Source organism: Neophocaena asiaeorientalis, unplaced genomic scaffold, assembly GCF_003031525.2.
Source record: "Neophocaena asiaeorientalis asiaeorientalis breed wild unplaced genomic scaffold, Neophocaena_asiaeorientalis_V1.1 scaffold167, whole genome shotgun sequence".
Lineage (NCBI taxonomy): Eukaryota > Metazoa > Chordata > Mammalia > Artiodactyla > Phocoenidae > Neophocaena > Neophocaena asiaeorientalis.
Genome location: NW_020175022.1, coordinates 422,046 through 449,834, shown reverse-complemented (window position 1 = coordinate 449,834; position 27,789 = coordinate 422,046). Strand labels below are relative to the sequence as shown.

Sequence of the window (27,789 nt, the reverse complement as noted above, 5' to 3'; positions counted from 1 at the left end):
ATCTTTTTTTTTCCCCCCTTTTTTGGCACTGCATGGCATGTGGGATCTTAGTTCCCTGACCAGGGATCAAACCCACTCCCCCTGCAGTGGAAGTGCGGAGCCTTAACCACTGGGCTACCAGGGAAGTCCCGCAATTAACTTTTTTTTTTTTGGCGGTACGCGGGCCTCTCTGTTGTGGCCTCTCCCGTTGCGGAGCACAGGCTCTGGACACGCAGGCTCAGCGGCCATGGCTCACGGGCCCAGCCGCTCCGCGGCATGTGGGATCTTCCTGGACCGGGGCACGAACCCGTGTCCCCTGCATTGGCAGGCGGACTCTCAACCACTGCGCCACCAGGGAAGCCCAAGAAAGGAGTCTTTAAAGAATCATGAAGGTGGTACTTGAGTGGCAAAGTACTTTTTCCATTATGGGGAGGCTTAAGGAGTTTTAAGCAAAGCAGTAACATGAAATTAGGTTTTAGAAAGCTCCCTCTGATGTAAAGGATGAATTGTAAGGTGAGAAGCAATGGTAAGGAAACCAGTTAAAAGACTGTTGTAAAGGTCCAGGAGAAATGTGGTCAGAAGGTGAACTAGGTAGAGAGGAATGAAAAAGAGTTAAGAGATATTTAGGATATTGGGACCAAGGATTGTGGCATGGGTTTGATCCCTGGTCAGGGAACTAAGATCCCACATGCCATGCAGAGCCAAAAAAGGGGAAAAAAAAAAAAAAAGATTGTTGCATTAGCTGAATCCCCCAGACTTTCAAAGTTACAATCAGGTAGGAGAGCCCAGGGTCAAGGGAGTCATTCTAATTCCTAAAAGCCTTTATTATCTCTGTTGCACTGGTCCATGAAAGGATGCTAGAACTGATCAAACCTAGAGTTCCCTATTTAAGATGAGACCTATGGATGCGGTAAGCCCAAATTCACAACTCCAAAGCTTACACATCCTATTCTACCTCTTAATTGACAGGTATTAGTCAATACATATTAATTTATGACTAATTGTGTAAGGTTACGTCCAGAATTTATGTACTTTAAAAACTACATGATTGGGGTGGGTAGGGAGGGTGGGAGGGAGGCGCAAGATCATGTGGGAAGAGAAAGTAGAAGAGTTTTGGATGATTCTTGACTTGTGGTTTGAAGGTTGGAGTGGATAGAAGGAAAAGAAAGGGGAGGTTTTCGTTAGTGTTCATGTACACGTCAGGAGGCGGAAAGTAGGAGTGAAACCATTAATTTTAGTTTGGGGCATGTTGAGTTTGGGACCACAGATGAACACTATGATGTTGTGGGAAATAAAAATAATGAAAGTTTCAGTCCAAGGAGATGAAAATTAAGAGATACTTGAAGTAAAGGCACCTGTAAATACACAGCATAGACTCTGGGCATGAGGGATGTGAGGGATAATCACAATTTTTTGTTGCCCTGAATAGAGGAAAGGTCTTGCTAGATCTCTGATTATGTATTTTTCAAGTGGGACTTAAGTTACAACTTCTTTTTTTTTCGGTACACGGGCCTCTCACTGTTGTGGCCTCCCCTGTTGCGGAGCACAGGCTCCGGACGCGCAGGCTCAGCGGCCATGGCTCACGGGCCCAGCCGCTCCGCGGCAAGTGGGATCTTCCCAGACCGGGGCACGAACCCGTGTCCCCTGCATCGGCAGGCAGACTCTCAACCACTGCACCACCAGGGAAGCCCAGTTACAACTTTTTAATGTGTCTCTTTTTAAGATTAAGTTACTAAACCAAAAGAAGCATGATATGTAAGCCCTGTAAATACTACTGTTATAAAGCCTGAAATATTCTCAACATAGATTACAAGACACCAACATATTAAAGAAACGAATCTATCTTTGTTGTGAGATTAGCACAGGGCATTTTATTTTCCAAAGTGCACTATGGTACAGGATTAATAACCGATCTGCACTCATTATTCTTTAAAAGTAAGCTGGCACAGGCTCCTTCTCTGGGCTTCGGTTCTGTGGGAGACGCAGCAGAGCCCGCGTCGTCACTTCCCGGCGAGCTTGAGGGGGCCACAGGGCCTTGTCCTACCGCAGTGGTCCGCCGCTGGCTCGCTGGTTCGGGAGCAGGGCGCTGTAGCCACCCATCCCGGTCAAGGTGTTTGATAAACAGAAGCCCCAGAGTATCGGGAGCCTGTAACCCTTCGCCTGGAACGGCGGTTCAGGCGTGAACCGTGCTGACAGAGGATGGCAGCCTCCGGGGTGGAGAAGAGTGGCAAGAAGACCGAAAAGAAACTTGCTGCTCGAGAGGAAGCTAAATTGGCAAACTTCATGGGCGTCATGAATAACATGCGGAAACAGTGATTTAAATCCACCACCCAACTATAGTTGAATCTACGGTCTACCCAGGGATTTATACCCAGGGTCAACTTGAAATCACGCTGGGAGGCACTGACTGCAGAACCTTGTTGACAAGCTACATAAATCCAAAGAAAACACTGTGTGATGTGCTGCTTATGGTCCAGGAACGAAAGACAGCTGTTCACTGTGTTGTCCTTGCTGCAGCCAGTTATTTTTTAAACTTAATGTTCACAACTAACATGCTTGAATCAAAGTTCTTTGAAGTAGAACTCAAAGATGCTGAACCTGACATTATTAAATAACTTGTGGAATTCACTTATAGCATTAGAATTTCTATGAATAGCAACAATGTTCAGCCTTTGTTAGATGCAGCAAACCAGTACTAGATTGAACCTGTGAAGAAATGTGTGTTGATTTTTTTCAAAGAACAAGTTGATGCTTCCAATTGTCTTGGTATAAGTGGGCTAGCAGAGTGTCTAGACTGTCCTAAATTGAACGCAACTGCAGATGACTTTATTCATCAGCATTTTACTGAATTTTATAAAACTAATGAATTTCTACAACGTGATGCCAGGTGAGTTACACATCTCCTCAATCAGGACACTCTGTGAGAGCAGAGGATCAGGTTTACGACGCTGCAGTCAGGTGGCTGAAATATGATGAACCTAATTGCCAGCCATTTATGGTTGACATCCTTGCTAAAGTCAGGTTTCCTCTTATATTGAAGAATTTCTTAATTAAGACAGTAGAAGCTGAACCACTTATTCAAGACAATCCTGAATGCCTTAAAATGGTGATAAGTGGAATGAGGTATCATCTCCTGTCTCCAAAGGATTGAGAAGAACTGGTAGAAGACACAAGGCCCAGAAGAAAGAAACATGACTACCGCATAGCCCTATCTGGAGGCTCCCAACCACAGTCTTGTAGATACTTTAACCCAAAGTTGAAAAGAGAAGTATATTCTGCACGAGCCTGGAAGTGAGACTGTAACTTTAGAATTCTCTTTTGACATCTTTGTTCTTATAAATGGCCCATACTTAATGCTCTTTTTTATATTCAACCACAAGTCTTTAGATTTCAAGTGGAAAAATTTAAATAACTGCCAATAAAAACATCCTCATTCCATCAATTATTACTTATTCCCTAAAGCTAACACCATTAGAATCCCATTACAATATTTATTAAATGTTTCTATTAGAAGTGCCAGCCTCTCCTTTCTTTTTGCTAAAAACTTCACCTTAAAATTTTTTAACCATTTACTATTACTTATTTTAATGTAAGTTGGTTGTCTTTATTATTTCTAATATTAAAACAATCAAGGAAGCTGATTTCATTATAAATTATTATTAGTTACCTTGACTCTCCCAAAGTGAACATTATTTCATTATTCATTCAAGCAGACTGCTTAATAATAAGGACTGTATAGAAATTGTTTTAACATTCTTGAACTTGGGACTTCCCTGGTGCTCCAGCGGTTAAGAATCTGCCTTCCAATGCAGGGAACACGGGTTGGATCCCTGGTCTTGGGGAACTAAGCTCCCACATGCGGCGGGGCAACTAAGCCCATGCACCACAACGAAAGATCCCGCATGCCACAACTAAGCCGCAACAAAGATCCCGCGTGCCGCAACTAAGACCTGATGCAGCCAAAAATAAAATAAATCAATATTAAAAAAAGAAAGTTCTTGAACTTAACATTTTCAGAGATGTTAAAATGGTTTTAACTATCATTAAGTGGGATCCACTTGTGTGTGTCCTTTACGAGTCCAAAATGATTATTTTCATTGAACTGATCTCCTTCAGAGAGGACAATTTAAGCAGTACCACTTAATTTAATTATCTAGAATTAAGCCAATATCCCTATAAACTATTATCTTTAGATATTCCTTGGATATAGCTGGTGAGAGGCAGCAAATATCTGTATTAATTGCTGACTGAAAAATGGTAAGACAGAATATCTTAACGTTGTTTTTCTAGTAGATAAGTAAAGTAGTAGATAAACTAGTAGTAGAGAACTAGGATTAAACCCTTGTTAGAGACGTACTCTTCTCCTGAGGGTATAATGTAATGGTTCGGAGGCAGACTGCTTCGGTTCAGATTCCAACTGTACCACGTGTTTTCTATGTGACCTTGCTTAAGGCACAACCTTTCTTTATTAATATTAGTAGCAGCTGTATTCCTTGACCTGCTAACATGACTCAAGCATCCTGCACACTTATTCAAAACGGGTCACCCCACCTAGAAGGGGGGATGGGATGGGAGGCTCAAGAGGGAGGAGATATGGGGATATATGTATATGTATAGCTGATTCACTTTGTTATACAGCAGAAACTAACACACCATTGTAAAGCAATTATACTCCAATAAAGATGTTAAAAAAAAAACCAACGAACGGCGTCACCCTCCTGTGCAGTTTCTTACGGCTTGAATCTCAGGACTGAAAGATCCGGTGACCCCGTTAACATTGATGCCTCTTGGAGCTGATGTTAGCTTTTATTCTGAGGTCAGCTGGCTGAGGAAATGGATAAACAGCTGAACATATCCATATCACAGGGTTGTTCCTGACGGAAAGTCCCACCCCTCTGCCCACTTCCGCCGCCCAGCGCCCGGGACTTACCCGCGCGAGTACCGGGTCCCTCGCAGCGGGGGACGCGCCTTCCCGCCTGCCGCGCAGGGCCCGGAGCGTGCGCAGTGCCGCGGTGCAGCTCCTCAACATGGCTCCGAGCGTGCGCGGGGCTCCGGCCGCCGGAAGTGCGGCGGCTGGCTCCCGGGCGCGGCAGAGGCCAACTCACCCAACCAGCCTCCCAACGGCCCGCTCTTCCTCTTTAACTTAGGGGAGCGGAGGGCGGGGCGTGAAGGCAGCGGGGGCGTCGGTCTTTTCGTCCGGTAAAATCCTAGGCCCTCCTCTGGCGCCGGAGCCACTTCCGGAGCAAATGTCAAGCCTCGAGAGGGCGGCTGGAGAGGCGCGCGCGGCGCCGGCGGCTCGGCGGCCTAGGGAGGACCAGGAGGCCTGGGAGGGCGGGTTCGCGGCTACAGCTCACGGCCCTCAGCCCCTCAGCCCCTCAGCCCAGGCGGCCACGCGCTACTAATGAGGATTCGCTGGCTTTTTTCCCGACTCGCGCCGGCCGACCGAATTCTGTGCTCTCTGTTCCCTAGTAGTTCTACCTCCCGCAGAAGACTTAAGCCGTCAGGTCGGTAGGAGCGCACACAGCGGATTGTAGAAATAGAATATTTTCTTGGAGGCCGTGGACAAATCCATGGTTGGGATTGATCTGTAGAGAGACTTCTGGGTGCAGAGGACATAACGCTTAGAAAGCTACGTTCTCCACCTCTTGCGCCGCCCCTCCACACACACCCTTAAGGCTCCGGGCAGAGCTAAAAGTCCTCAAGTCTGGCTTTTTCAACTAGAAATTGTAGCAACACCTGACGGATGTATTCATCTCTTAGCTTTGGAGACATATCTGAGCTCCAAGTCCCACTCCACCACCTAACACCTTGTACGCTCTTTAATTGTACCTGGGCCCTTGTTTCTTCATTGTTGTATTAAAAAGAATATATCAAGTTTTACTTGTTGCCAGGACCTTCTCTTTCAGTAGGAGTCACCGAAGTTAGAAGTTACTTGAAGTTACTTTGTATTCACCTAAGAAAGAAAGTACCCCCAGGCCAGTGGTGTGTTGAAGGTGACTTGAACAGTCTCGTTAAAATTGTAAGTATTCGGCTAGCCAATCCTTAAACACTGCCATTATTAAAATTTAAATTATATAAACTTACAATTAAGTAATATTAAAAAAATGAAGGTATTGTAATGACACTCCCCAGTGAGTCCCCAGCAAGTGTCCTGACCGGTATCTTGGAGCCAGTAGGAGACCAAGTTTGGTTCGAACGAAAAGGAAGTCAAAGAATGAAGAGGTGGGAGTTCAAGCTTTCGAGTACGTGCTGTTCCCCAAAGGCGTTTGGCTGGGGCTGCTTTATAGGGTTCTTTTGGATTGCAGGGGCCTGTGCAGCACTTCTGGACAGGGGCCCAGAGCTGAGGTGCCAGGCCCACCCTTTTCACACTAGGAACTCTGGTCTGAAGGGCCTGGTGTAAGATCTCTGCATGCAACACCCTGTGAGCAAGTGAAACTGGACTAAGCACAAAGAAAAAGAAAAAGGTTAAACTTTGTCTTATTACCCAGATTCTATTTTTATTTCCCAGGAATTGTTAATGGGCTTGGCCGGTGACAGTATCAGATACTAAAAACTGTAACTACCTAATTATTTTTACTACATTTTACTATTGTATGTGCTCTTGAGGTTATTTATCTTTATCTCATTTGTATGGGGGGGAATACTAGGCACACATCTTCCCAACATCGCATTAGTCACATCACAGTGGTAGCTTAAAATTGACTGACTGGGAGTATTCACTTAGATACTGCAAATGAGGGCCTTCCTTTCTTACCTTATTAAATATTTACCAATATACCACAGTCTTAGTTCATCCCGAGGTGAAGTTTTAAGACTCTTAATGGTTACTAGAATAACGGGTTACTAGAATTGCTTACCCCCAGCACATCATTACACAGTATTTTCCCACCAACAGGCTTTGTAACTACTCACATAGTAAAGGTGGGACTGGAGGGATTAGTATCAGGAGAGATTTATCAGACATAAATAAACTTGGCTTTGGGCTTGGGTCTAAGTTCAGAGAGTCCCCTTCTACTTTTTTTTTTTTTTGTGAGCAATTAGTATCAGATATTTTCCTTGATTACATGAACTTCTCCATCAGTTTGTCAGTAGGAAAGAATGCCCGGTGTATTTTAAACCCACCATATTAACTGGGAGTAAGGGTATAGCATTCTGAGATAGAGGGAATTTGAGAGTTAAGGCGTGTAAGAACGACTCAAACTGAAGATGATTTGGCATAAGGGGTGGCTGTTGATATTCTGTAATTTTAGGAGACTATCTCATGGCCCCCCTTCCCCCAACACACGTACCATACCCTCTATCTCTAAGAGAAGTTGTCTCCTTTTCAGTATAGTATTCCAGTTTCCTGAGGGCGTGGACAGTGCCAAATTGTCTTGTTAATTGTAGTACTTCTTTTAATAGCTCACACACATTGCTTCAATACTTGTTTAGCAGCAAGAGCCCGAAGTATTTTTTGTGTTTATTGTCTTTCCATGTGGTGCATGCAGATAGAGGCACATTATAAAACAAACCCATAAATCAAGATGACTTCTGTTAGTGAATAAAAAGATAGGTTATACAGATAACTTAAAATTATATATATGTACAAATTACAATGTAGTTAGAGTCCATCAAAACCCATAAATAGACTCCAGCCCTGCTAAGATTGTAAATGTACCAACAGCTCTTCTAGGTCAATTTCACTCAGTATAACTTTCAAATTTGTCAGGTAGTGGCAGTGCATTTGGATCCGTCACCCACACTCTGACCTGGCTTCCTCACCAGGTATTTATCAGAGGTATTCATGCTGACAACACATGAAATGTCTGGCCGAGTTTGGAAGGAGATGGGGCGGATGACGGTCTAGGAATAGGATTGGTAGTCTTGGAAATGGAAGTTTTTCTTGGATGTTTGTGCGGCTTACGCAAAGAATAAATTTTCATCCTTGTTTTTGATAAAACTGTGCTTTAATGAAATAAGCCCACTGTGTGAAATTTGTGTTTTCACCATTCTCCTTTAATACTGTAAACAGCTTTATAGAGGTTTAATGGGGGCATATAATAAACTGCATGTATTTAAAGTGTACAAGTTGGTGAATTTTGCTACATGTAGACACCTATGAAAACATCACTACAATCAAGATAATGAGCCTGTCACCCACAAGTTTCCTTATGCCTCCTACCCTCAAGGCAAACACTGGTCTGCTTTCTTTTTTTAAAAATAAATTTATTTATTTTATTTTATTTGTTTTTGGCTGCGTTGGGTCTTCGTTGCTGTGCGCGGGCTTTCTCTAGTTTCTTTGAGCGGGGGCTACTCTTCGTTGTGGTGTGCAGGCTTCTCATTGCGGTGGCCTCTCTTGTTGCAGACCACGGGCTCTAGGCAGGCGGGCTTCAGCAGTTGTGGCACGCAGGCTCCGTAGTTGTGGCTTGTGGGCTCTAGAGCGCAGGCTCAGTAGTGTGGTGCACGGGCTTAGTTGCTTTGAGGCATGTGGGATCTTCCCAGACCAGGGCTCAAACCCGTGTCCCCTGCATTGGCAGGCAGATTCTTAACCACTGTGCCACCAGAGAAGTCCCTGGTCAGCTTTCTGTCACTTATAGTTTACAATTTCTCACGTTTTAAATAGAATCATATAGTATATACTCTTTTTTAACATCTTGATTGGAGTATGATTGCTTTACAATGTTGTGTTTCTGCTTTATAACAAAGTGAATCAGCTATAAATATACATATATCCCCATTGGGGCACGAACCCGTGTCCCCTGCATCAGCAGGCGGACTCTCAACCACTGCGCCACCAGGGAAGCCCCATGACTCTTTTTGAGTTATGGTTTTCTCAGGCTATGTGCCCAGTAGCAGGATTGGTAGTTCTATTTTTAGTTTTTTAAGGAACCTCCGTACTGTTCTCCATAGTGGCTGTATCAATTTACATTCCCACCAACAGTGCAAGAGGGTTCCCTTTTCTCCACACCCTCTCCAGCATTTCTTGTTTGTAGATTTTTAAAAAATTTTATTTATTTAGTTTTGGCTGCATTAGGTCTTCATTCCTGCACGTGGGCTTTCTTTAGTTGTGTCAAGCAGGGGCTACTCTTCGTTGTGGTGCATTGGCTTCTCACTGGTGGCTTCTCTTGTGGAGCACGGGCTCCAGGTGTGTGGGCTTCAGTAGGTGTGGCTCACTGGCTTCAGTTGTTGTGGCTTACGGGCTCTAGAGCACAGGCTCAGCAATTGTGGCACATGGGCTTAGTTGCTTTGCGGAATGTGGGATCCTCCCGGACCAGGGATCAAACCCGTGTTCCCTGCATTGACAGGCAGATTCCTAACCACTGCACCACCAGGGAATCCCTCCATATGAATTTTAAAATAAGTTTGTCAATACCTACAAAAAACCCGTTGGGGATTTGAATTGACATCTTAGCATATTGAGTCTTCTCATGAGCAAGTTATACTCATCAACAAAACTTCTCATGAACAGGTTGTATATCTCCATTTATTTAAATCTTTTGTGATTTCCCTCAGCTATAATTTGTAATACAGGTCTTGTACATCTTTTGTAATATTTATCTTTAGGTATTTCATATGTATTGATGCTATTGTAAATAACATTTAAAATTTCAATCCCTGATTGTTTATTGCTCATATATGGAAATACAATTACTTTTTAATATATTGATCTTATATCTGTAAACTTGCTAAACTCATTTACTAGTTCTGGTAAGTTTTGTTTTTAAAAATTTTTTTTATATAAATTTATTTTATTTTTGGCTGCGCTGGGTCTTTGTTGCTGTGTGGGGGCTTTTCTCTGGTTGCGGCGAGCGGGGGCTACTCTTCTTTTTGGTGCACAGGCTTCTTGTTGCAGAGCATGGGCTCTAGCCGTGCAGATAGTTCTAGTAACTTTTGATTAGATTTCTTAGATTTTCTACATAGACAAACATTTTATCTGCAACTTTTTAATAGATTCCTTAGATTTTCTACATAGATGATCATGTTATCTGAGTTTTACTTCTTCCTTTACTCTCTGGACAGATTTTTCTTTTGCCTATTGCACTGGCTAGAACCTCATGTACAGTGTTGAATAGTAGTGATGAAAGCAGATATGCTTGCCTTGTTGCTGATCTCGGGGAAAGTATTCAGTCTTTCACCATTAAGTATGATGTTAGCTGTACGTTTGTTGTATTGATAGATGCTCATTAACACATGGAGAAATCCTTCCTATTCCTCATTTGCTGAGAGTTTTTATTAGGAGTGGACGTTGGATTTAATCAAATGCTTTTTCTGCATCTATTAAGATGATCATGTCGTTTTTCTTTTTAAATTTGTTTAATATTGTGAATTACTCTGATTGACTTTGAATGTAAAACTAACCTTGCTTTCCCCAGATAAGCCACATGAGGGATATTGGTCTGTACTTTTCTTACCTTGTAATATCTTTTTCTGGTTGTGATATTAAAGTAATGCTGGACTTATAGAGTGAGTTGGGAAGTATTATCCTCTTCAATTTTTTGGAAGAGTTTGTGTAGAATCGGCACTTTTTTCATATATGTTTGATATAATTCACTAGTAAAGCCACCTGGGCATGGAGTTTACTTTGTGGGAAGGCTTTTAACCATGCATTCATTTTCTTTGGTAGATGCAGGGCTATTCCTACTGTAAGAACCTTGCAATAGTGTAATTTCTTCTCTTCTGGCCTTTATGCTCTTTTTGTCATGCATTTTACGTTTGTAAATGTTAAAACCCTCACAGTACATTGCTATTATTTTTGTTTATGCAGTCATTTGTCTTTTAAAGAATTTTAAATAATAAGAAAAAAATCTTATTCATTTAACCATGTAGTTTTAATTTCCAGTGCTCTTCATTCATTTGTGGAGATCCAGATTTCCATCTGGTATCATTTTCTTCTGCTTGAGAACTTCCTTTATTTTTTGTACTGTGTGTCTGTGTGTGTGGTATGGGGTTCTTCTAGTGGGTAGTGTGGTAATGAGTTCTTTCAGCTTTCATATGTTTGAATATATCTTTATTTTACTGTCACTTTTGAAAGATTTTTGTTAAGTATAGAGTTCTATGTTGACAGTTTTTTTTCCTGTCAGTATTTTAAAGATACTGCTCTACTATATTCTCACTTGCATTCTTTCTTTCTTTTTTAAAAAATTAATTTATTATTTTTATTTTTGGCTGTGTTGGGTCTTTGTTGCTGTGTGCAGGCTTTCTCTAGTTGTGGCGAGCGAGGGCTACTCTTTGTTGCGGTGTGCAGGCTTCTCATTGGGTGGCTTCTCTTGTTGCAGAGCACGGGCTCTAGGCGCGTGGGCTTCAGTAGTTGTGGTGCTCGGGCTCAGTAGTTGTGGCTCACAGGCTCTAGAACGCAGGCTCAGTAGTTGTGGCTTATGGGCTTAGTTGCTCTGCGGCATGTGGGATCTTCCTGGACCAGGGCTCGAACCTGTGTCCCCTGCATTGATAGGCGGATTCTTAACCACTGCGCCACCAGGGAAGCCCTCGCTTGCATTATTTCTGATGAGAGATCTGATGTCATCTTTATTTTTGTCTATATGTGAGATGTCTTTTTTCCTTGGATGCTTCTAAGATTTTCTCTTTATCACTGTTTTTTTTTTTTTTAAACAATTTGGTTATGATGTGCCTTGATGGTTTTTTTTTTTTTTTCATATTTCTTGTGTTTGGGACTCATTGGGATTCTTGGATCTGTGGATTAATAGTTTTCATCAAATTTGGGAAATTTTTGGCTATTATTTCTTCAACTTTATTTTCAGTTCTCTCTCCCCTTTCTTTTAGGGACTCCAAATACTTGTATGTTAGGCCACATAACATTGTCTCACAGCTCACTGTTGCTCTTTTCTTTCTTTTTAAGTTTCATTAAAAAGATTCTCTTTTCTGTGTTTCATTTTGGATAGTTTATATTGCTATACCTTCATGTTAACGAATCTTTTCTTCTGAAATATGTAATCTGCTGTTAAATCCCATCCAGTGTACTTTTCATCTAAGACATTGTACTTTTATCTCTAAAAGTTTGATTTGGGTCTTTTTTTATATCTGCCATATCCCTACTTAACCTGTTGAACTTATAGAATACAGGTATAATAACTGTTTTAGTGTCATTTTATGCTACTTCTAATGTCTGTGTCAGTTCTGGGTTGGTTTCGACTCGCTGATTTTTCTCCTCAATATGAGTTGTATTTTCCTGCACCTCTGCAAGCCCGGTGATCTTTATTTAGATGAGGAAGAACTGAATGCCAGACATTGTGAATTTTACCCTGTCAGGTGCCAGATAGTTTTGTATTCCTGTAAATCTTGAGCTTTGCTCTGGGATGCAGTTAATTTACTGGGAAACAGTGTGATCCTTTTGAGTCTTGCTTTTAAGATTTGTTAGGAAGGACCAGAGCAGCGCTGAGTCTGCGGCAAGGTTTCTCAACCTCAGCACTGTTGGCATTTTGGACCAGATAATACTTTGTTGTCCTGTCCACTGCAAGATGTTTAGTAGCATCCTTGGCCTCCCCACTGGATGCTAGTAGCACCTTGCCTCTAGTCCTGACAAATCAAAAATGTCTCCAGATGTTACAGACGTTGTCCCCTGGTTGGGGGCTGGGGAAACAAAATTACCCCTGGCTGAGAACCATTAGTCAAGGGTTAATGATTTCCCACTACTGAAGAAAGACCTTTTTGATACTCTATCCAATGCTCTATGAAACATGATGTTTTCCAGTCTAAGCTGTTGGGAACAGGCTCTCTTCCTGGCCCTCTGTGAGTGCTGGGCACTGTTTACTCTCATTCTTTCAGTAGTTCTCTCCTCAGCATCTGTGGGATAGTTTCCGCACACAAAGGCACCAATCAGTACTCTGAATACACTCTGCAGATCTCCGGAGTTCTTTCTCTGTACAGGTCTGTCCTCTCTAGCACTCTGTCCCACAAACACTAGCCACCTTGGGTTCCCCATACTCTCAGCTGCACTTCCTCAACTCAGGAGTCCAACAGGTTCACCTGAGTTCCCCTCCCCTGTGTGGCAGCCTGGAAACCCTCTTAAGTTAAATCGTAGGGCTCTCTCCTCATTTGTTTCCAGTCTCTCAGGGATCACTGTCCTTCATTGGCTGCTGTCCAGTATCTTGAAAATTGTTGTTTCATATATTTTGTGTGGTGGTGGTGTTTTTTGTGGGGAGTGGGGTAGGGTCAGTGTTCTTTAAGGTGAGAGGGTAAATCCAGTCCTTGTTACTGCATCTTGGACTACAAGTTGGTCCTTTAATTTTTAACCTTAAACTGGGTGCCTTATTTCCTGGTAAACTTCCCCCCAACCCCCGGTAAACTTTTACATTACTTTTTTTAAAACTGCAAACTTAGACCTCTTTATAAAACAGAAGTCAGAATGAACGTGAACATATAAGCTATAGTGGACCTTAGATATTCTTGAGAGTTAAGTTTCAAGACCTTCACAAATCTCCAAAATTTCCAATATTACCATTGGGGGGGAGCAGAATATGTGACCCCAAAATATACCACTTTGGCATGTGGATTTTAAGTTGATGACAAACAAGGCCCAACAGACTTTGGAAGAGCTGTTTACCTTCCCCTTAACTGCCTAAAAGAATTTAGATTGATAGCAGGAAAAGAGCTAATACCAAAGATAACTTTTTATCAGAGAGACTTAGCTATGTGGTATGGCAAACATTTGTTTATCAAATATTTGCTCACCAAACATTTGCTCTTCTCATCCTCCTGTGAATTGCCTTCCTCCCGTTTGAAGCCCCAGACCCTTACCCCTTCTTCTTAGCTGAGGGTGGCATGTAAACCTCAATTGCCTGAATATCTTTGGGGCTCCGATATGCATGAAATTTGTTTTTCTTCTGTTAATCTGCTTTATGTCAATTTAATTATTAGACCAGCCAGAAAGGAAGAAGGGAAAAGTTTTCCACCCCTACACCGTAATATACCATCTCCTCTAAAATTTAATAAAGTAGGGAACCAGTGGTGATCCATTGGTTAGGACTCAGCGCTCTCACTGCCGGGGGCCCCAGGTTCAATCCCTGGTTGGGGAACTAAGATCCCGCAAGCCACAGGGCTCGGCCAAAAAAAAAAAAAAAATTAATGAAGTATAATGGAAAAAATTTAAGAGGTACCTTAATGAACCATGAACATACATGAATTTTTAAAATTATTATACTTATTATGTAATGAGGGGACCAATGATATGTACAACTATTTTAAAGTAGAATTCAAAGAGCAAATACATAAATACAATCACATATGCTAAAATGGATTTGTTACTACAAATATAAATTCACAAGGTAATAATTGCAAATTATTGCAAATACACAAGACAGAGTCAACTACCCTCATCAGGAGTTATTTGCACTGTTTTCAACTCTCAATGTGAACATACATGAATTGTGAGTTAATCTCAAATTTATATTTCCTGGTTATAAATCTAGGGATCACCCTTGACCTCTCCTTGTTTCACATTCCTATACCCCATTCAGTTAGCGGACACTTGAGTTAACCCTGTAAGCCAGTGGTCTTCACATTTTTGTTTTTTTGCTAGAATAACCTGAAAATAATTTTGAAAAATTATGTATTCTCATACATCTTAAAATTGATATTTAAATTTTTTCTCATAAACTTAGTTATAAGGTTTATAATTTTTATGTATTGTATAATGAATATGTACTTTAAATATATTTTTGTCAAAATCTTATGGCTGCATATTTAAGTTTTGGAAAATGTTTGCCATATGAAATAATTGGCAAAATCAATCCTCACTGGAAAATCAGTCAGTGAAATCAATCTTTCTATTAGAAAGAGTCTGTAATTTTTCAATTCAAATAGTGGTGTTAATATGTATCCCTCTGATAACCATTTCACTTTTGAATTTTAAATTAAATTCGGAACCTTGCATTTATACGTAGCCTGGATGACAGTAAGATGCTGCCTTGTTTAATATTTCTTGCTGAATTTCTCTCTGATTTGTTATCACAGGACTCTTCCTCAGGAAGGACTTATTCTTGACTTCTTATCCCCGGGACAATGCACCAAAGTGAGATGCTGGGTAGGTGAGGGAACATAGTGGGAGAAGGGTGGCTGTGAAAGGGGAAGTTGGAAAGCAGACTGCAGGCTTATTTTCAGGCAGATACAATTCATTTGCATCATTACTGTTTTGGTGTAGTACTAGAGTTGTGTGGTTTCTTAAAATGATTTTCATCACTTGGGGGGAAGGGAGATTTCTACCTTGGGTGGTCAGGTAGAAGGTGTTATCATTTCCCAACTATCATGTGCTGTAGCCATACAAGTCCCCTTTCAGCTCTGGGAACATCCCAAGCTCTTTCCTGCCTCAGGGCCTTCTTGTGTGTTCTTCAGCTGGCAGTGCTCTTTCACTCCATTTTCTACGTAGCCAACTCCAACTAATCCTTTGCTGTCAGCATAATTGTCACTTTCTTAGTGAGGCCTTCCTTGGCTAGAGGGTTTACTGTGTGTCAGACACTATACTAAGTGCTTTACATATAATATTTTGTTTAATCTGATTAGGTCCTCATTAAATTCTTCCATAATGGCTGGAACTTTTCCTTTAAAGCACTTATTATAGTTTGTAGTTAAATATATATTTCTCTGCCTCTCTCAGGAGACTATAAGCTTTCTCTGTGTCTCTTTGGCTCACCCCTGCATCCGTAGTGTCTAGTACAGTAACTGACTGATCATGGGCACTCAGAAAATAGTTGTTGAATGAAAAAATGAATCGGAAACATTTGGAAAGAGGGCTGGGGCTTTTTATTTTTCTCTCTGAACCCTCTCTCTTTAGGTTATCTCATCAATTCTCAATTTAAACACCATCCATATGCTGATGCTCCCAACTTTTTACCTCCAGTTCAAAGTTCTCTTTAGTTAATCATCTGGATAATTGTGTGAAAGAACCATTATTATCCCTATTTTACAGATAAAACCCCTGGAGAAAATTACATGGTCCAGTGCCATCATCAAATGTAGGGTTTCATGGATGTTATAATGCATTCCTAAGAAGGTTCTACTATATCGTTCTCATTACAGAGTGCTGGATCAGTCTTTTTCAACATTACTTTCATTGAATTCAGAGTTAAAGACTCCCGTAAGATTTGTTATGTAAAGACACCTGGATTGGTTGATCCAAGATGTTAGATAAAGATTCTGGTAATGAGTGGCGTCTGTTGTACTGGATAAGAAGGATTCTTTACAGAATTCTGTTTAACAAAGCTTATTTTTGCCTTGGTATGCCATGAGTAATAAAAAGCACCATTTATAAATACTTACAAATGCCCAATACAAATTTTAAGGCACCAACATGTACATAAAGAAACAAATCCACTTCTGTAGTTGTGGCATTACTATAGGCCATACTTTCTTTACTTTTGTGTAAAACCATTTAGGATTAGACACTAACCCAAATGCCTTAAGAGTCTTGGAAAGGAAAGCTACAATAGATTAACAGTAACACTGTCTCTGTATGAGTTACTAAATCCCTGAGCAGGTGAAGTCTGAGTTAAGTCTTGAGGGGCAGATGGGAGTTGGCCCAGAACTGAGGTAGGAGAGGACAGGACATTGCACGTGCTGGGTGTCCAGGCATCATCCTCCATGCCAGAGGACAGCATGGGGGTCACTCAAATTCAGGGAACTACCAACAGTTTCTGTGAGGTTTGGGCATTGTTAGGACAGGGGTGTAGGGAGAGATGAGGCTGGAGAAGCAGGTGGGGCCTTCAAGATCCTGAAGGATCATTACCACCCATACTAATATGCTGGGGGTTTACTCTGGGCAGCGGGAGCCAAGGAGGACTGTTATGTCCTCTGAGGGTCATTATCTGATCGATACGTCAGAAAGATCATGATGGAGACTATTAAAATTGTATTGGAATCAGGAATATACTTTAGACTCATGGGGGTGGGTGGGAGTGAAGGGATTTGGTAATGGATGAGACCTGGGGCATGGAGAGAGGAGGAGTCAGGGTGTCACTCGGTTTCTGAGCTTGGATGGGGGATGGTGGAAGGTACTCTTTGAAGTGGGAAAAGAAGTGTTTGGGGGCAGAGGGAAGAAAGGTGAGCTCTGTTTTAGAGATACCTATGGAGATGTCCAGTGTGCAAATAGAAAAGTCAGGAATTTGAGAGAGAGACCTGAAAATGTCTTTTGATTTAATGACACAGAACATATTAGCGACCTTAACAAATGCTGCTTATGTGAAGTGAGGCTGGAGGCCAGACTGGAGGTTGCAGAGGGATGAGTGGCATGTGGACAAATTCATACAAACAGAAATAGAATGACTGAGGAGGGGAGAGGGCAGCAGCCAGGGGTGAAGAAAGGATTGTTTGTTTTTTGAAATAAGGATCTTTCTTTGTTTTTTTTTAAATTAAATACAGAGAAAATATCAATTGTACATGCTGAGAAAATTTAACAACACGGAAGTTATAAAAATAAAAGTAAAAACTTGTCAGCCTGCTTTTTAACCAGACTCTTCAGCTGTGGGCCTGGCATCTACCATTAAGCACTCTCCACTTCTGGCCCATTTCTGTTTAAACCTGTTCAAGCCTCTTTCACCCAAAACAATAATCAATAATTATAGTAGAAACCCTCACTCCTATACTACTAACCCATTGCTATCCCTTCTCTTTCTACCATGGCCAAAGTTTTCAAGAAGATCGTTGCGGAGCACAGGCTCCGGACACGCAGGCTCAGTGGCCAGGGCTCACAGGCCCAGCCGCTCCGTGGCATGTGGGATCTTCCCGGACCGGGGCACGAACCCGTGTCCCCTGCACCGGCAGGTGGACTCTCAACCACTGTGCCGCCAGGGAAGCCCGAAACACATTTTTCAACTCTTTATGTTCAAGCCCCAGGTACTGTTTGAATTGTCATCCACAACTACTAAATTTAGTAGATATTTGTCAAGCCTTGTCTTATTTAATCTCTTCACAGCATTTAATAGTATTGATTACTTTCCTTTAAACTTCCTTTTCTCTTGGTTTCCTCAGCATCAACTCATCCAAGTTTAATTCCTATGTCTCTGGAAATTTGCTTCTTTGTGGAATCATTTACTTTCTTATTGAATTTTGTGACATCTGCCCTCTTTTCTTTTCATGTGGCATGATCTGGCAGCCTTAGTTATTCTTTAACTACATTGTGGAACAAAATTTGGGTTCAAATCAGACTCTGTCCCTTCCTGACTGAATGTTTGGTTTTTTGAAACAATGACCAATTCTCCAATTTTCCGATACCAACTGGGTGTTCTATAATTTATTTTTTTTAATTTATTTTTATTTTTTTGTGGTACGCGGCCTTTCCCGTTGCGGAGCACAGGCTCCGGATGCGCAGGCTCAGCAGCCATGGCTCACGGGCCCAGCCGCTCTGCGGCATGTGGGATCTTCCCGGACCAGGGCACGAACCCGTGTCCCCTGCATCGGCAGGCGGACTCTCAACCACTGTGCCACCAGGGAAGTCCTCTGTAATTTAATTCAATTATGACTCCAACTATCTGGAGTCAGTACAGACCCTGGATTCAGGGCTCAGTCTCACAAGACTGCTCCCACTTCAGATGCCCGCTGCAAATGGGGTGCCCAGGTTACTGCCACTTCTGCCTGGCTGACTATAAATTCAGGGATTCTCATGTCCCTCTCCCTGTACCCCCCACCCCAATTCAATAATTCACAGAACTCAAGAAAGCATATAGTTTCCATAACAATTTTATTATAAAGGATATATAACCCAGGGACAGCCAAATGCAAGTTCTAGGGTAGAGGTGAGAGGGTAGAGGGGCATTGGTGCAGAGCTTCCATGCCCTCTCAGCATACTACCCTCCTAGCACATCAAGTTCACCAACTTGGACTCTCCCCCAAACCTTGTCAGAGTTTTTATTGAGGTTTCATTACGTAGGCACAATTGATTTACTCATCGGTCACTGGTGATTGAATTCAATCTCTAATACCTCTGCCCTCCCCAGAGGTCAGGGGGTGGACTGAAAGTTCCAAGCCTCTGATCACATGGTTGGTTCCCCAATCCTGAAGATAATCTAGGGCTCTGCCCTGAGTAACTTCATTAGTATAAATTCAGGTATGGTTGAAAAGGGCTTGTTATGAATAAGAAAAGACACTCTCACTCAGGAAATTCCCTTTATGTCTGGGGTATTAGACTCTCTTAGTTCTTTTTCCGTCTCTGGCTGTTCCTTCTGTCTCCTTTGAAAGTTCATCCTCTTTCATTAAAACCTTAAATGTTGGCAGTCTTTAAGATGTGCTTGATTCATTCATTCATTCATTGAGTTTATTCAATAAAGTGTTTATTGAACATTTACTGTATATCAGGTTCTCTTCTCAGTGCTAGGGATAGAGCAGTCAACAAAATATACAAATATTTTTAAAAAGTCATTTATGGGGGCTTCCTTGGTGGCGCAGTGGTTAAGAATCTGCCTGCCAATGCAGGGGACACGGGTTCGATCCCTGGTCCGGGAGGATCCCACATGCCACGGAGCACCTAAGCCCCTGCGCCACAACTACTGAGCCTGCTCTTTAGAGCCTGTGAGCCACAACTACTGAAGCCCACACGCCTAGAGCCCGTGCTCCGCAACAAGAGAAGCCACCACAATGAGAAGCCCACGCACCACAACGAAGAGTAGCCCCCACTCGCCACAACTAGAGAAAGCCCGTGCACAGCAACAAAGACCCAACTCAGCCAAAAATAAATAAATAAATTTATTGGAAAAAAAGTCATTTATGGATGTTATGATGCATTCCGTAGAAGGTTCTGCTGTATGTTCTCATTGTAGAATCTGGCCTGGTCTTTCTCAACATTGCTTTTGTTGAGTTCAGAGTTAGAAGAAGATCAGAACTAAGGAAAAAGAGTAAAGCAGGAAAAGCTGATAAGGAGTACTAGAATTGGGGATTGGGTTACAATTAAATAGGGCAGTCAGGATAAGGCCTCCCTGAAAAGATGACATTTTTAACGAAGACTTGATGGAAATGGGGGAGCTAGCCATTTTTGTATTTGGGAAGATGACAAATGCAAAGGCCCAAGGTGGGCGTATGCCTGATTTTTCAAGGCATATCAAAAAGGCTACTGTGTCTACATCAAAGTGAGTGGAGTGTATGGAAAGAGCTAGTGAAGGCCAAATTATGTAGAGCTTTGTTGGTCATTGTAAGGATTTTGGCTCTTACTCTGAATGAGATGGGGCACCACTGGAGGGTTTTGAGTAGAGCAGGGACGTGATCTGACTTACATGAGCTAACAACAGTGTTACCTTGGCTGTTAGGTAGAGAAGAGACTGAAGGGGTGACTTTCTTCCCTCAACCCCCAAGCCAATTTCTTTCCTATCCCACTTTGGAAAGCAGTTTCTACCATCCAAGCCCAGGAACCTGGACGGCATCTGACTCCTCCTTCTCTCCCATACCTTACATCCAATCAGTTACCACTAATCAGGGAGACCAGTCAGGAAGTTATTGCAGTAGTCTAGATGAGGGAGGATGTTGGCTTGGACCAGGGTGGGAGTGATAGAGGTAGTTATTCCAGATGTAATTGAAGGTAAAGGCAACAGGATCTGCTGATGAATTACAAGTGGAATGTGAGAGAAAGAAACAAGTCAGGATGATACCAAGGATTTTGGCCTAAGCAACTGGAAGTGTGGAATTGTCCGCAGTTGAGACGGGGCAGACAGTAAGGAACAGGTTTAGGGAAGAAGATCAGGAATTCAGTTTTGGATGTATTAAGTTTGAGATAGACAAAAAGACCCATGCAATAGAATAGAGTGCATAGACACAGACCTACACATATGTGGACACCTGATTTACAATGAAGGTGTCATTGCAATTTGGCAGAGAAAATATGGTCTTTTTAACAAATGGTGCTGGATCCATTGGATGGCTGATGGAAAAAAAATGAGCCTTGACCCTATTATATCGCATGCACAAAAATCAGTTCCAGATGGATTGTATATGTAAACATGAAAGGTACAATAGTAAAGCTTCTGGAAGATAACATGGAAGATCTTCATGACTGTAGAGGCATTATTTCTTAACAAAATACAAAAATCGCTAACCATAAAGGAACTATATTGATAAATTGAACTTCATTATAGTTAAGAATTCTTATTAATTGAAAGATACCAGTAATCATGAAAAGGCAAGCCTCAGAATGGGAGAAGATATTTGCAAAAACACACATCTGATGAAGGACTTTAAGTATAAAGAACTCCTACACACCAGTAAGGAAAAGTCTAACAACACACGTACATAAGACTTGACCAGGCACATCAAAAAAGAGGATATGCAAATGATTAGTAAGCAAATAAAAGGGTACTCAGCTTTCTTAGTCATCAAGGAAATGCAAATTAACAGGTACACACCTATCAGAATAGGTGTGTATAGAATAGCTGCTAAAAAATAGAATAGCTGCTAAAAATAGCTGCTAAAAAAACCCCTGACAATACCAAATTTTGATAAGGAAGTGGAGAAACTGGAATCCTCATGCTCAGCTAGTAAGAGTTTAAATTGACAAAACCACTTTGGAAAACTGTTTGGCTGTATTTACTAAGGCCGAACATATACACTCCCTATGACCCAGCAGTTCTATTCCTACGGTATATACCTAACAGAAGTGACTGAAAGAGACAAGGAAAAGAATGTCCATAGTAGCTTCTTTTATAATAGCACTGAAGTGGGAGCAACCCAAATATTGACCAGCAGTAGACCGGAAAAGTTGTGGTAAACGCATACAGTGTCTTTGCTGCAATGATGAAGAATAGACCCAACAGCCTTGTCAATCTCGTAATATTGAGAGAAAAAAGCTAGGCACGCAAGGGTATTTTTAAGTTTCATTTATACAACCTTTGAAAACAGGCAAAACTAAAATGATAGAACTCAAGATGGTTTTACCTTTGGGGAGGTAACACCATTGTTGATAAGGAGGGAGCACAAGGGGATCCACAAGGATGCTGGTAATGTTCTACTTCTTGAAATGAGCAGTGGTTACATGGGTATATCCATTTGTATAAACCCACTGAGCTGCACGTAAGATTTATATCATATTCTTTTTTTTTTTTTTTTTTCTTTTTTTGCGGTATGCGGGCCTCTCACTGTTGTGGCCTCTCCCATTGCAGAGCACAGGCTCAGCGAGCCCGCTCCGCAGCATGTGGGATCCTCCCGGACCGGGGCACGAACCTGTGTCCCCTGCATCGGCAGGTGGACTCTCAACCACTGCGCCACCAGGGAAGCCTATATATCATATTCTTAATGTCTTGCAGCTCATTTTGGTCTGTTTTGTGGGTATGTCTTTCTGGATGCTTTGTTGCTTGTAGGGATGTTATTCTGTTCCTTACTCTTTTTTTTTTTTTTTTTAACATAACAACTTCATGAGAATTCAACCTAAATCCTTTTTTGTGGCTGACTTTTATGTATTCTTCCTGAACATTTAGAATGAGGCAGGAAAGCTTTTTATAACTTCACAAAGACCCCTCTGTGTTTTGGTATGTTAAAAATATGAAGCCAGCTTTCTGAGATCTGTGGGATCTGTTCTTCCTGGACTTTGATCAGGACCTTGCCTCTCTCTTGTCCTTGTCCTGCTCAATTTTGATTCTACTCCCTGCATTTTCTCTCCAGGAGGGGGCCCTGTTCTAGAAGGAAGCCCTGGAAGTTGAGTTCTGAGAGTTCATAGGGGCCAAACTGCCCCAGCCTCCTCAGCCCTTACTGGGTACCCTTTGTACTCTCCCAGTTTCACCTGTGCCTTCTGTACCTGTTGCTCTTTTGGAGTTCTGTTCTCAGGTCCATCATACACTGCCTCATTTCTTCCTTCTCACACATGCTGATACAGTACAGGTTTTGTGACTGTTGATTTGTCCCTGCTTGCTTTCATTTGGGGGTTCATGGGGATACTTTATCATTAAAGCTTTACTGTGAATGTCTGTAGGGTTTAGTTTTGCTTTCTAGTTGCTTATCTGTTTTTATGTGAGGATTCAGAGATTGAAAAGCTGTGCTGCTGCCACTGCTGCCGCTATCTTCCCAGAATCTCCTGTATGTATATTTTTAAAAGACTTTATTTTTTACAGAAGTTTTAGGTTTATAGAAAAATTGAACAGAAAGTACAGAGAGTTCCTATATATACTCCCTCTCCTCCAGTTTCTCCTACTATTAACATCTTGCATTAGTGGTACATTTGTTATCATTGAAGAACCAATAGTGTTACTTAACTGAAGTCCATAATTTACATTTGTGTTCATTCTTTACGTTGTATAGTTCTGTGGTTTTTGACAACTGTGTAATGTGATGTATATTATATTTCTATGAGTTAAAAAGCAGAATCACCCTCTGCTTAGAAGCAGCTTACCTGTTTCTGGTACTGAGACCTTAAGACATGGATTTATACAGAGGTTCTCATAGAGGGGATTCTATTCAATATATAATGAAGCAAATAACTTTCTCAAAGACAGCAAAAAGTCTCTCAAGGGCTCTACCATGTAATGTCTCTCAATATAAGCAATGGCACTGAAGTCCAGTGAAAGAAATTCAAGGTGAATGGAAGAGACCCAGCAGGGGAGGCAAAACAAAATAGTATATGTATACAGCTTTCTGATAATCTGGCCTAACTCAGAGGGTAACGTACAAGCATACCTCATTTTATTGCCCTTCACAGATATTGTATTATTATTTTTTTTACAAATAGAAGGTTTGTGGCAACCATCTGTTGAGCAAGTCTGTTGGTGCCATTTTTCTAACAGCATTTGTTCGCTTTGTTTCTCTGTGTCACATTTTGGTAATTCTTGAAATATTTCCGACTTTTTCATTATTATATTTGTTATGGTGCTCTATGATCATTGATCTTTGATGTTACTATTGCAAAACAGTTATGACTTGCTAAAGGCTCAGATGATGGTGAGCATTTTTTAGCAATAAAGTATTTTAAAATAAAGGTATGTACTTTTTAAGACATAATGTTATTGCACATTTAATAGACTACAGTATAGTGTAAAAATAACTTTCATATGAACCAAAAAACTCATGTGACTTGCTTTATTGTGATATTTGCTTTATTGCAGTGGTCTGGAGCCGAATCCACAGTATCTCTGAGGTATGCCTGTTCTGAGACTTATATATACTTTAGGTAATCCTACATAAAAATGTTGATAGATATTGAGAAGCAACAGCAACATTATAGAGCTGTTTGCTTATTAAATATTCTTTCTCCAGTGCATGCCATTTTTCAGGAGGCTTGAGAAACTGTAAATCTGGATTTTTAGGCTGATATTCTATATGGGGAGGGGTGGGCTTTAAGCATGGTTAATAGTCCACTGACAGCTGTGATATCTTACTAGTTGTGGAGACATGCATTGGGCATAACACCAGATTCCTTATAGCATTTTTATTACCCTCTTATTGTGTCTCTGTGGAACTGCTTACAGCTATATATTCCATAAAGTTTGTGGTTTTAATCCTTCCACTTAGATTATAGTAACTCTGCCTTCCAATTCCTTCTTAAAAATTTTTTCCCCTTTCATTTCTTTTAAAATTACCTTATAGTATCACTGAGCACACACAAAAAGAACATCACAGAATTTGCTGACAATTTTGATCAATATGTTCTCACCAAAATGCACATTAACCTTAATAGCCAAAAAAGTTTCCTCTTGATGCTGGGACAAACAAAATAACTTAGTGGCTTAAAGTGACAAAAATTTATTATCTTATAGTTCTGGGGTCTTTGAAATGGGTCTCATGGGGCTAAAATCGAGATGTAGGCAGGGCTGGAGGATTTGCGGGAGAGTCTGTTTCCTTGCCTTTTCCAGCCTCTGGAGGGTGCCCTCATTCCTTGGTTTGGGCCCCCAGGCAGCAATTGTATATAAATCAAACCTCTCTTTCTGTTATCACGACTCCTTTAACTCTTCTGCCTGCCTCTTTCACACCTTAAGGACTGTTGTGATTACACTGAGCCCAACCAGACAATCCAGGATCTCAAGATCCCTAACTCAGTCACATCTGGCAAAGTCCATTTTGCCATGTGGGGTAACATATTCCAAGGTTCTGGGGACTAGATGTAGACATCTGTCAGGACCCACTATTCTGCCTGCCACAAACACATTTAGATAATTATCTATTTCTTCCATTTACTTTTTAAAAATTGAAGCATAGTTGATTTACGGTATTATATTAGTGTCAGGTATAAACATAGTGATCCATGTCTTTATAGATTATACCACATTTAATTCTTCCATCCTGAATCTTCTGAATTTCTGGTCAGTAAAATTTTTGGTAATTAGAAACATCCTTTGAGTAATTAGGAAAATTTTATACATCATTATTTCCTAATATACTTTAAGGCTATTTTTCCTTAATAAGCTAACAGGTATGTTTATCTCAATACCTAATAATAGTTTGTACCTTTAACTGATGACCACTGTCTTATTAGGGGCTTAGAAGAACTTCAAAATTTAGTCTGCTGGGCCTCACACAGAGATAGATTTCTCCATTATTTAACCTTTTTGGTTTCCAAATTGGGTATAAAAGAGCCAACAGATATATAAAATGAGATCTTGGCGACTCTTTCCTCTTCCATAAAAAGAGTGGTAAGATGCTCCTCTCGTATTTCTACAATTCTTATATCCATGGCAGGACTAAATATGCTAGAGGATGATGAAGGATGTTTAGCAATTCAAACTAGCTCAGAAATTACCACCAAGAATACCTATCTAACTAGTTCTCCTTGAAACCTGGACTGCAGTGCTTGTCACCATCAAATCTTCTGCAATAGCAGAGGGGATAGACTTTTGAATTGTTACTTTTGGGTGCTCTGCCAGTGTGGCTGTGCAGCAGACACATGAAGAGTGGCTAAAGAGCAGTACCTGTGTCCTCCCCCAATGGGATTAAGGTCAGAGAAAGCAGGTTCCAAGGCACAGAAATCTCTTGTATGAAAAGTCTGTAGGTGGAGGCTCTGCCAACTTTCTAGGGCTGCAAAACAATAGCACTGTGAGCTGTAAGGGCCCTCCTGGAAAATGCGTCACACGGAGGACAGTGCTTTCTCACAGGGGAGCTGACAGCTGCAGGTAGCAAGGGCTCTACCTCTAGAACTTCTCACTTCAGAGCACAAACCATAGAAACTACAACCATCTTTAGCATGGAGGAATAGGCAAAAAAACAAAAGGAGAGAGGGAGGAAGAATAAAGAACATAAGACTATTATTTACATTTACTTGGTTTCTGGTATGACGAGGGATATAGAGCTCTTAATATAATATTTCAATATTTTTCTCTTTGGAATGAGGTAATAAAAGCTACCACTTACTGAGGAGCTACCAGGTACTAGATATTGAATGAGGCACTTTATACCCATAATATCTCACTTTATCTCATAGCAACTGATAAGGTCTGTCTTGATATCTCCATTTTAAAGGTGAAGAAATAGCTTCAGGAGATTAATGAACTTTCCCAGGATCACACAGTTAGTAAGTTATAGAGCAGGAATTCAAACTCAGGTCTTTCTGACAATATAAATCATGGTGAAATATCTCATTTCATAAATATGTGGAATTCCAAGGCATAATCTCAATATCATTCCCAGAAACATACACTTGTTGAAGCCTGTAGTTGCTCTCTCTCATTGCTGGACCCAGGTTTCTATGTAAAGATTAAGTACCATCTGGTAAATCACATTAAAAAAGAGAGCAGTTAGACTTGAGGACCTGCAGGGGGCATCAGAGGACCACTGAGCCTTAGGACTCAGCACAATTCAGAAAGAAGCCAAAGGGCACTGTGACTAGGGGTGTGGCTCTGTGTGTGGGGATGAGGGGCAGGAATAAAGTGAAATGAAGCTGACAGATGGAAGGAGATGTCTCACTTTGCTCCCTGCTGTTTTCCTACCACATTTCTCTTCCTCATTTAAAAAAATTTTTTGTTTTGTTTTCATGCTCTTTCAACTTTCTTCCTAATCCTGTCTACCATTAATTGCATTTTACTCTCCTCTCTATTTTTTTCCCCTTCCCTTTAGGTTATTTCTCTCTCTCTCTTTTTTTTTTTTTTGGCTGCAGCTGCGGCTTGCAGGATCTTAGTTCCCCGACCAGGGATTGAACCCGTCCGTGGCAGTGAAAGCACTGAGTTCTAACCACTGGACCTTCAAGGAATTCCTTTCCTCTTATTTTTAAGAACCTCAAAATTGTCTTAAAATGTACTCATTTAAAATTGTCTCTACACATGTAAATTATAGGTAACACTGGACTTCCCTGGTGATGCATTGGTTAAGAATCCACCTGCCAAACCCATGCACATATGGTCACCTTATTTTTGATAAAGGAGGCAAGAATATACAATGGAGAAAAGACAGCCTCTTCAATAAGTGGTGCTGGGAAAACTGGACAGCTGTATGTAAAAGAATGAAATTAGAACACTCCCTAACACCATACACAAAAATAAACTCAAAATGGATTAAAGACCTAAATGTTGAGGCCAGAGACTCTTAGAGGAAAACATAGGCAGAACACTCTATGACATAAATCACAGCAAGATCCTTTTTGACCCACCTCCTAGAGGAATGGAAATAAAAAGAAAAATAAACAAATGGGACCTAATGGGACCATTTTCTTTTGCACAGCAAAGGAAACCATAAACAATATGAAAAGACAACCCTCAGAATGGGAGAAAATATTTGCAAATGAAGTAACTGACAAAGGATTAATCTCCAAAATTTACAAGCAGCTCACAGCAGCTCAATATCAAAAAAACAACCCAATCCAAAAATGGGCAGAAGACCTAAATAGACATTTCTCCAAAGAAGATATACAGATTGCCAACAAACACATGAAAGGATATTCAACATCACTAATCATTAGAGAAATGCAAATCAAAACTACAATGAGATATCATC

The 27,789-nt window shown here is 41.1% G+C and overlaps 1 protein-coding gene, 1 long non-coding RNA gene and 1 pseudogene across 3 annotated transcripts in view; 2 read left to right on the top strand and 1 right to left on the bottom strand.

The window, feature by feature from the left end:
* Positions 1-5,123, bottom strand: part of THEM4 (thioesterase superfamily member 4) — a 37,546-nt gene extending 32,423 nt beyond the window's left edge. For both annotated transcript variants that reach the window (XM_024762911.1, XM_024762912.1), the window contains exon 1: positions 4,910-5,123. In XM_024762911.1, the coding sequence (XP_024618679.1) occupies positions 4,910-5,008 (99 nt within the window). In that variant the 5' untranslated portion in view covers positions 5,009-5,123. The remainder of the gene's footprint in view (positions 1-4,909) is intronic.
* On the top strand, positions 1,854-3,288 carry LOC112411658 (kelch-like protein 7; annotated as a pseudogene).
* A 551-nt stretch (positions 5,124-5,674) lies between the features above and the next one.
* LOC112411660 (uncharacterized) lies at positions 5,675-24,009 on the top strand. Its single transcript, XR_003005676.1, has 3 exons — positions 5,675-5,998; positions 14,926-14,995; positions 23,976-24,009. It is a non-coding gene; the product is annotated as an uncharacterized LOC112411660 (long non-coding RNA).
* Positions 24,010-27,789: the final 3,780 nt, after the last annotated feature.